General features: G+C 46.4%; 1 protein-coding gene across 1 annotated transcript in view; it reads right to left on the bottom strand.

The window, feature by feature from the left end:
* Positions 1 to 6,919: 6,919 nt before the first annotated feature.
* Positions 6,920 to 10,682, bottom strand: part of SNRPA1 (small nuclear ribonucleoprotein polypeptide A') — a 103,457-nt gene continuing 99,694 nt past the window's right edge. Inside the window, 1 exon segment of the mRNA XM_069625021.1 lies at positions 6,920 to 7,145. Within this exon segment, the coding sequence (XP_069481122.1) occupies positions 7,084 to 7,145 (62 nt within the window). The 3' untranslated portion in view covers positions 6,920 to 7,083.

Below are 10,682 nucleotides of genomic sequence, written 5' to 3'. Positions count from 1 at the left end.
TTATCAATGGGCGTACACGAGCACAGAACGCTAAACCCATAGTTCACACTGGGGGTAGGAGTTGGGCCAGTTCAACCAGGACTATGGGCACACTTAAACGGTTCTTTCCGTCAAGAACGATACTATTGGGTTTGGCCATAGGTAACAAGATCTATTTAATGCATTTCCTATTACACTCAAAAGGCACCAGCCATGTCCTCCACAAAGTTATTATGCGAACACCACAAAAGATGCACTGGAACGACCGATCGATCATCGAGAGACTGAGAAACCGACCTTGAACGCCTGAGCCCAAGGTATGTATAACTCGCACCACAACTGAATACATGCCGAAGGCACAGCTCCCCCACCCATGCACTCTAGAATGCAGCTATGGCTATGCAAAACCATTCCAGCAGCTTGCATAGCCTTCCACACTGAAACCCCCGACTTACCTCTGCCATTAGTATACAGACACAACCTACGAAGAATATTCTGTCTAGCTGGGAACACAGTGAATCAATCCAGTAACAGCACCCAACCACATGCCTGACCGCCGGGCTGTTTACTGAGGCACACCTAACCCGCCTAAGTCTGAATCTGGCAGAATGTACACAAGCATCTTAAACTTAAATCTCAATCTCCCATACATGGACTTCGGTCCCCAAAGGCGTTCTAACTACAGAGCACATTGAGGCCATACAAATGACAATTACTATTTACCTCATTTCCTGCAGATGCTGCAGTACATTTTGCCAAGGGTACTCCTTATGGCCTGCCAGTATCCTTGCCGTGACGTGACCTTCACTGGCTTCCAGTTATAGCCATGATCAAGTTTTATTATTCATCAGGCCTATCATGGTGAAGGCTGTCTATCCCTAAAGGACAATACATTGTACCCTTTAGCCCTTGCTGGCTGCTACACCCCACCTCATCGTCTTTTGGTTGTTCCTTCCCATCACTTGAAACACTGAGGCGGCTATATTTTTTCTGTGGCCAGCCGTAAACTTTGGAATTTGCTCCCCAGGTCTCTTCGAGGCATCTTGGATATTAACCTTTTAAGCTTGTTTGAAAAACCACCTGTTTATGTAACTTTATAGCCTATCAGCATCTCTAAGTTACTTGATGCCATTGGTGAAGGTTGACCTACACAAATGCTTGATAGATAGAATCACAGGAAGCACTGTAGGAGAATCACAGGAAGCACTGTCGGAGAATAAAATAAAGTGGTTTCAGGACACTAACCTGCTCAGCAAATCAAAGGGGACCAGGACACCTGAGCACACGTGATCACACTAGTAAAATCATGGCTTTCAATATGTAAATGTGCTTCCGCCAACCATTCTAAAGAATATGTGGGCCTGGTAATTACCAAACACCTCCCCAAACCGCCGAAGGAGTAACTAAAAAGGGAGGTTCCCACACAGCCATCACCACCACCACCTTATAAGACTAAGTGATTTATTTTAGAAATGGTTATGTTTGAAATCAGAACGTATGCACAATATAAGGATCCAGTTTGTCTCCTTAGTGAAGACGCATCCTCTCATGCAATGACTGGTCATGGGCGACCAGCCATTGCTTTGACCCAGCCCTGCTGTAGTTTCACATTGACAATATGAAGGAAGAATGCCACACATGTCCTCCAACACGAGCTGGTCCATAAATCTACATGGCAAAAATCACTGTCATTGGCACCTTTTATAATGCCTCAACATGATGCAACACAAACAGGAAAAGCTGTGGCGACCCATCTACAAGCAGCACTGATGCAACAAAACCAGTTTATGACTGGAGTACCTGGAGGTAGTACCATGTATGATATATTTTATTTGCATCGCGCTCGTACACAAGTGTTTCAGAACGCGACGAGGCAAGGGAGGGGAACAAGGGAGAACAAAACAATGATCTTAATAGGCCCAGTGACATTGAGAACATGCAAGTGCATGGGAAAGGGGAAGGGGAAAAGTGCATGGAAGGGGGAAAGTGCAGAGCAGAGGATAAACAGATAAATAATAAATACAAATAAAATAGATAATGGAGCAATGAACAGGGGTAGTGCAGCCAGCAAGTGGCAAGTGCTGTGTTTACAGCAGCAGAACTGGGTAAGTCTGATAAGTGCATAAAAAGAAGAAAATGGGGGCATGGGGGAACTGTATGGGTACAGACAGTCCCCAGTGGAGGGTACATAATGTATACCTAATGCACCAATTGCTGGGAGATGTATGCAAGGCTGCTCGGCTGACATCCCAGGACAAAAACAGACCAAAGTACTGGCCGAGTCTGCCAAGACCCGCAGACAAATTAGGGCAGGGGTCTGCAACCTTCGGCTCGCCAGATGTTTTGCAACTCCCAAAGCCCCAACCCTGCATACTAAATTCTGAATAGATCATGGGCATTGCAGTCCAAAACATCTGGAAAGCCACCGTCACAGAACCCTAAACTAATAAACGCTTTGAAAGTTTGCAAAAACCCACATAGATCCTGCAAAAACAGAAATACTACATCTTCCGACTCTACAAGAAAGGTGCTTATTAGACCATAAACCGCAACCCTGTGACCTAACTCACATTCAAAGTCAGTCCATTGATTGGCCACTTTGGCTAAATAGTCAGCTGAGGTACCCGGCTAAACCCAAAGTATTCTCCAGGTGGATAGACACTTTGCTTATTACACAGTCATCCATACATTCCCTGTATACCATGAACCTGTATTTATATGCTGGGGTCTCAATCCCCAGCAAAGTGGTTTCAAAAGGAAAATGATAGGCCAGCAGCATCTGTGGTGCTCCCTTTACCTGAACTTGGAATACATCTGCCTCCCAACACTCTTACCCCCCCCCCCCACACACACACAACACAGTATTTTCTCTTCCGCTGGCAGGGGCTCTGTTTATGCACAACTCTGGTCCATTCCTGTCAAACATATGATTAGTTCCCTTACATGACAGTCAAAAGGTGGGCCATTCCAAGATACATAACCTTTACCAAGACAGCAGTGTCCCTTGAACGGAAAAATAGATGTCACCACAAATCCAGCTGCTGGCTAATGGAAAACGAATGAGGTCCCTACTCGACTAGGGAGGGAAATAAAAAATAAAAAACTTGCTCTCCCTAAGGAAGAATAAAGTAAAAATAATCCTACTAGGCCTTGTGACATTCTGATTGTGAATGTGCAGTTGGGGAGAGGGTTGAGTACAAGTCAGGGAAGAAGAGCCCATGAGAAGCGAGTGCCAGGGGAGGCCAAGTGGAAAGCAGCAAGTGCAGAGGAAAGAATGTTCACAAGCCAAGTGCGTGGTAAGGAGTCGGATGGGCAACAAAGCTGCAGGGCCCAGCAAGGCTAGTGCAGGGAGGGGGCCTGGAAGGTCAAATGCAGGTTGTGTTGTGGGGGGCGGGGGGTAGAGGGGCAGGGGAGACCCAGTGTCAGGGTAGACTGGACTAGGGGTGGCTGTTGCCCTGTGCGAGTGAGGTAACCAGGCAGCCAGTCATGGGCAGACAGGGACATTAGTAGGGGCGTTGAGAGGGAAGGAAGAGGCGTCAAGGAAGGCCTTGAGAAGCTTCCCGAACGTAAGAAGATTCGGCTCAAGTATCAAGAGGGGCAGGGAGGCCATTCCAAAGGGGTGCAACAGTGGAGGAGCTCTACCCCCACCCCCTTTGCTTGGAAAAGCGTCTGATCTGTAGAGAGTTACAGCTAGACGACAGAAGAGGTCTAGCAGGAAGGTATTTAGCAAAAGAGTTGGATGTAGCGGGTCACATGTCCCAGAAAGCCTTCGGATGATGCAGGGGGGTCTTGAATTTGATCCTTGCAGCAATCGGGGGTCAGTAGAGAGATTTCAGGGGTGGAGAGAAGCGGTCCCTGGGCTTGGGGCCAAGGATAAACCTTACAGTCCTATTCTAGATTAGTTGAAGGGAGGAATTCTGCAGATTGAGGAAGATGCTGTTGCAGTAATCCAGCCTGGAGAGAACCTAAGCTCTGGGGACATGGAGTTTCTGGGGGAAGGTGAGGAAAGGGAGAATGCCCAAGAGGTGCAGTTGAAAGTGTCCCTTCTTGGCAATGTCAGTGATGTGAGGCGAAAAGAAGAGAGGGGAGTCAATAACACCAAGGTTGTTTTGCCTCACAGGACGGTGAGAGTAGGTGGGCTCATGGAGGGCTGTCAGCGTGGGAGTGAAAGAGGGAGCCGAGGTCCCAATGAGAAGGATCTCGGTTTTATTGCCCATAAATAAATATTTGTATACATACTGTTTTATTTGTGACTCTCATTGTGGACCCATTACAAGCTCACCACCTCTTGCGACATGGCCCAGACCTCTCATCAGTGCTACCTTAAACTTGTTTGGCTACAGCTCTCAGAGTGATCCCTGTCACAATATAGGTTGGCCGTTTAATAGAAAATCAATCCTAACAGTGCGCACTGTACAAATTCCAAACTCCATCCACACGCCTGTCCATGCTCAGAGGCACGGGAAATTCACAAGCCTCCACTCTGGCCAACCACGAGAACTATGTACGACAGACCTTTTCTCACCCTCACATACCCGGCTACCAGATGAATGGGAGCCAACTAGTAGTTAGAACTATGGCAGGCAGAAATACTGGGTGCCCACAGAGCTGTATCAGCATGGAGCAGGCAAGTTCACCAGAACCTGAAAATGCATACCAGGAGACCAGACTGCGGTGTTGGTAGGGCTTAGGGGAGCCACAGCAGGACAGGGGAAAGTGAACCGAGCTGCTGTCCCACAATGGACACAAGAGGATATGGAGGCTTGGCTATTGGGTTAGTCCTTGTAGCAGTTCTGTATCGCATGAAAGATTTCCCCATGCTTATTTGAAAAATCACACTTAGATAATGTCCTCACTATTGCAATCCTCTAATGCACAGATTGAAGAGAAGCAATGGTCAGTTTAAAGAAAACATGTTTGTGAGGAATCCGACCATCCATACGGGGAGTGTGCACAAGTCTGGGCTTTTTGATTTAAAAAAATAAATGTATGGGTGATTAACCTCCGAAAATGTGAGGCCATTCCACACATTTTTTCCTGCTCACCGCATGAAATGCAAAGTCACGTGTATCCGGGAGGACAAAGCCCACAGGTGCCGTCCTCCCCAGTCATGTTCAACTGGAATGCGACAACCACGGGTACACCAAAGCATCGCAAGAAGGGGGAAGGCACACATTCCTCTGGCCATTTGCAGCCCAAATAAAATTTCAAAGGCCCCATGGATCTTCCTCCCCATTGTCTAGTTCGAGTAGCGGCAGTGCATACTAATGAAAAATAAAGAAGCCAAGCCTGCAAAGGCGCTTGGTCGCAAGACAGACCAGAAGGCAGTGAGAACACCTCTTCGAAATGCAATGTGTCAACTTGAAGCTAGTTCTCACCCCTCTGTATGAAGGACAATGAATGGCATGTCTGGGTCCACCAATAGCGTAGGCAAACCCTGCAGAGTTGAGCCCTTTCAGCAGGAGAAGTATGTGATTTAACAGAGAAAGGAAGTCTGCTCTCCTAACAGACTTCAAGGGAGTCCTGCACTTTAAGAGCCACAGGGGCTCAGTTAACGAGAGACACTTTGATCTACAACAGACTGGAAGATCGGTGGGACTTAGGAGTACATGGTGTCACCCCTTACCTTTCCTGTTGCAGAGCACTCCGGCTTTGACGTTGCCCATAACTGAAGATTGGTTCATTAAGGTAGGCTTAGCCTGCACCAATCACTGGGGCCCATTTGGCTTTAAAAGAGGGCCGATCATCTGAAAGCTTCACCAGAAGCAGGAACTCAGCATTTGGACCCTGTCTGAAGGTCTACCATACATCTTCACCAGTGAAGGAAGGCTAGGATTTCCAAGAGGGCAATAGCTCCAGGGAACAGAGTGAGATATTGGATAGGTTTTGCCAGCAAACTTCCTAGGCGGGAAGTGCCGAAGAGTCTCTGGACAAAGGACAAGGCCGCTGCCTGCAAAACTCCTCAGCTTTGGGCCGTCCGCCTTGAAAGGATGCCATAAGCCCTATGAAGAAGCTAGGAGGAGTGCCACACAGGCATCAACCAAAGTCCATTAAATTAGGAAATAAGATGGCAGTCAAGCCTGCGAACCGTGACTGCTGCCCCACGGACTTATCACGCTGAAGCCACTCAAGCCGTCCGAGGTGCCTCAACCAGGGTTCCAGATCAGCCAACCAGCACAGGCTAACGATTCTTCACTCCCGAGCTCCCGTGTAGGCCAGCCTGCAGCAGTGCGTCCAGCCTCGCTTACCAAACTGCCTGCCGCCTGATGTACGCAGTTGTCACTCATCTTGAACCCGGTCACAAGAGCTGCAAAGCTTCCTGGAACCGAATTTGATGCTGACGAGCATCAAGAACATCTCAAGCACCAAGTACATTGTGGTTCTGTCCCCCTGGTCCTTCTCCGAAGGCACCTAGTGACATTTGCGACCCCTTGCTCCCTTGGTGCTGAAACCAAATAACCTTGAACAGTTAAGAGATTGCCTTACAGACTACCCTCCGGTCAGTATCCAGAGTGCTTCCCTTTCCTTCGTGAAACGGTCTGTCCGCTTTAAAGGGTGGGTTGTGCTAGAACAGTCTGTTGTAATAATGAAGTAGATATTTTTATACAATCCCGACAGGACAGTCCTTTTAATCATTGGGCAATTGTATTTTGGATGTGTTGCAACTAACCAACGATCCACGAACATGCAGAGATAAGCCTGCCGTTCCGTCCACGTTACCAAAATTGGACAAGGCGGTTTATAATTTACTTGTGTTCCAATCTGTTCGGATCCCTTCTGGTGTAATAGAGGTGTGTGGCCGATTGATGGTATATGGAAAACAGTATTCATGGTCATGGTCTACAAAGGACTGAAAAGGGTTTTTAAAGTAAAAGCATAAACAGAATGGAATTCATTATTCAAGATGCTGAGCTAATAGAAACACAAAAAAACACCACACTCAAAAATAGAAACGTGTTTATTCAAATTTGAACATTTACAGTGAAATTTCAACCACAGCTTTAATCTTAACAAGAAAAATATACACTTAACAGAAAATATTACAATGCAAAAACGCAGAGTTTAACATGGAGATTTAGACTGCAGACATTCTGCCAAAACACGTTACGACCCATTGGTGGTAACAGTTTCCTCAATATCTTCCTCTGCAACATCAACTGTGGGGCCTACAGATGAGAGAAAAAAGGAAAGCATGAGAAAACTGGAGCATTCATCCAGCTACAGGAATTATTCAAAATGTGAAATAAGTTCAGACAAGGTGGAACAATACATGCAAGTCAGGTGTGTTTTGTTTGTTTTATTATTTATAATATGCACCAGTCAATTCATACAGCCAAACAGACAAAGAATCATGGTATGTCGGTGAACAGGATTTTCCTATGGAAATCCAGTAACCTCCAACCCCAAAAAACATGGTCCCTTAATTGGTTGCAACTGTTACTCAGAAAATCGGTGAAATTAATTATCCAAAATGTACACGGGTACATATTTGCATATTATGAAAATTGTGTGCAGCCATAAAATCTAAAGAAATGTCGAAAAAAAAAAAAAACGAAAACAATGCCGAAAAAAGTCAAATGATTTCTTCTTTTATTTATATTTCTTTTTTGGCTCTCGCATGTAAAAAAAGTAATTTCGAATAAAAAACGTAATAAAAACAAAGAAATGCAACTTTTTTCTGACATTTTTTTTCGATTTTTTGACTTTCGACTTTTTTGTTTTTGATTTTATGACTATAAACCTATGAAAACATTGCACGGCAATTTGATCAATGCTTCTTGAAACATACTTATGTAGGGACTACTGTCCAGAGCCTGTTGCCAAGAACCGAAGGATCAGTATTTCTTGAATTGCATAGGCACAGCAACCAATCATTGCTGTCCACCCTGCGAGCCCCATCCAATTGTCAGTCCCTTTGTCTTGTCAGAGTTGGTGACTTTTTAAACCCGAATGGTGGGAAGGGGTATTGGCGGAAAGTGGACAATGGAGTAGAGTAGTTAATATGGCGAGTCACTTACTCCTTCAACCCACCCGCTTTCCACCACACCGAAGGGAGATCTCCAACATCTGAGCGGAGACGTGTGGTTGGAAAACAAATTATCTAGCACAAAAAGGTTTTGCAATATTGCCCGGCCAAAAGTGGCATCTTCCCTGAGCTCTAAACTAGACTCGGAACATAGTGTCAATAGAGGATGCAAGGAATGGCCCGGGGGGCGGAGGGGGGGGGGGCTCATTGCAAATTTCCTCTAATGGAACTAATCTCTATAACGCAATGGCTGTGGACTTGAATGTTAAAAAGTAATCTGTACCGTGCACGGTCACCCAGGTGCTCTGGCATATCTGAAAAGGAGGGTGTGAAAAAAAGGAGAGGGGTCATTAGGGTGCAGTGGGAATAGGAAAGTGAGAGGTGTAATGTCATGTTGGCAGCTTCAGTCCTGTTTGCACTGTTCGCTGAGCTTAAGTGTGGTTTTCGGGTCGCTGCAAATTCCCCATGTGCTGTTGTGCCGGGTTGTGTGTGCTGGATTATGTGTTAGTCTGTTGCAATGTGGCGAAGTATGTGCAGATTGCTGTAAAGAGAAGTGGTTGTGCGAGTTTCTGTATGAGAAGTATGTGGAAAAATGAGGTTTTAGAGTTGGGTTAGCAGGTTTTCCGTACCTTTGTCTTTGCACTTAACATCTATGAATATCCTGTGTAATTGGAATTGATTTACCGCGTAGTTGGTAGGGATGTTGAGGAGTGGCAGTTGCCTCTGTATGGTATGTGTAGGTTTCCCCCGCCCTGGGGTTATGTTAGAGGATAATGGTCCCTCCTTACCTACCAAAGTTTCCTTTGTTGACTAGCAATATGAGGGCATGGGTGGTCGGGGCATTCCACCCCCATTCAACCCTCTGGTTAGAGAATATTAAGTAGGGGTCATGGGTTCTCCCTTGTATTACTGTTCCCGCTGGGTGTATGCTTCCTAGTCATTTCCTTCTGGTTCTCAAAATGATATACAATGAGAAACACCTAGATTTGAGAGTTCCTAGATAGTTGGAGAAAAGACCTAGGCTTCACAAAACGGTAGACCGTGAACTTCACAATTCTATCTGGGTGTGACACATGCTAAACCTCACAATTCTATTTAGATGCGGTGCATGCGAAAATTCACAAATCTAGATGTGGTACCTGCTAAACTTCACAATGATGTGACATCTGCTAAAATTCACAAATCTAGATGCCAAACTTCACAATTCTATACAGATGTGGTGCATGCCAAACTTCCAAATTCTATCTAGATGCGACACCTGACAAACTTCACAATTCTATCTAGATGAGTCTGGTTAGAAGATGGATAACCTTATAGATGTGAGAAGAAAGCTGGCTGTGGCTGATAGTGGAAGAAGGCCATGTGTCTGGCAGGTAAGAGTATGTAAGAGAATTATTTGATAGTTGGTTATAGCTTGGTTAGCTAAGATAATGTTTAAATGCGAGTAAAGGCTACCATACCACTGTGGTCTAATATCGAGATAAGCCATAAAATACACAAAAAAAAGGGAGATCAGTAGAAGTCCGTCAGTTTAAAGGGGTGCAATTGCCGTCGCTGTCACAACCCCCGCCCCCTCTCCAGCCACACCCCACGTACCAGGTTTGTCGCTGCTGGGTGACTGCTGCTCGCTTCCCCTCCGACACATGCAGACATTGTTGGGAGTCGCTTCTACAGGACTAGTCTCCAGTCTTGGCTCCCCCACCTTAGGGGCTGTAATGGGCATGGGGTTGCTGTAATGTGAGGAGTCTTGTGGGCCTCTGGTCCGGTCATGGCCTCAGGTGAGATTATGCTTCGGTAACCACCCAGAAAAAAATAGTTGGGGGAGAAATCGAGGGGGGGTGTGATCGCACGATGGGTTGCTGCTTGGAGGGGAATCAAGAGGCCACAGTAACAGTGCCAGGCACCACTCTCCTGCGCCTTGAGTTTAAAGTGGCGTGGAGAAGCGGCACACAAGTGGCAGTGGGGAAGTCTACGATTCGCTTTTCAGTGGATAAATGAGAATGAAAGGTTAATATGCTAGTGTGGCTGATTGGGGTTAGGGGGGTCATTTGGGCAGTGTTGGTGGGCACTTGATAGGTGGCTGCATGCTTCCCCTGCTGACACCGGCAGACACCACCTGGAGCTGCTTCTGTAGGAGCTGCCCTTTGCCTTGGGGCCTTTGAGGGCTGCCCGGGCAGGGGCTGCCTCGGGATGTTCCTTAAGTGAAGTGTTCAGGGTACCTGGGCCTGAACAGGCCTGTCCCCACTACTCTGGGTATGGGGAGGGGACCCGACAGACAAGGGTTTCAGCATGTTAAATACGGCAGAAATTCATAAACGCATCAAATCCATTGTGCCGCAGAATGGATCAAATAAATGAACCAAAGATAGTGAAGTGGGTCGGGATGGAAGGAGGAATCGGGCAGGCAGATGCACTCACCAGCAATAGAATGGGTTTCATGGACCTCAGGAGGGGTCATTTCTCTTTGATAGAAGCTTGAATGGTGGTTACCATCCAACACGCTATTATCACCATTGACGTGGCTCACGGGTCTGCAAGCTTTGGTTCACCAGATGTTTTTGGCTACAATTTCTAAGATCCCTTGCCATGGACTATGCTGGCTAGGGAGCAGGGGTGTTGTGGTACAAACAGAGCAAAAGGTTGCAGATCCATAACATGGTCGACACTTGAGTGGTAC

The sequence above is a fragment of the Ambystoma mexicanum genome, chromosome 11 (assembly GCF_040938575.1).
Source record: "Ambystoma mexicanum isolate Mex_15411 chromosome 11, UKY_AmexF1_1, whole genome shotgun sequence".
In the NCBI taxonomy this organism is placed as follows: domain Eukaryota; kingdom Metazoa; phylum Chordata; class Amphibia; order Caudata; family Ambystomatidae; genus Ambystoma; species Ambystoma mexicanum.
Note: the sequence above shows the minus strand (reverse complement) of the source record. Positions and strands in the feature narration are given on the sequence as shown.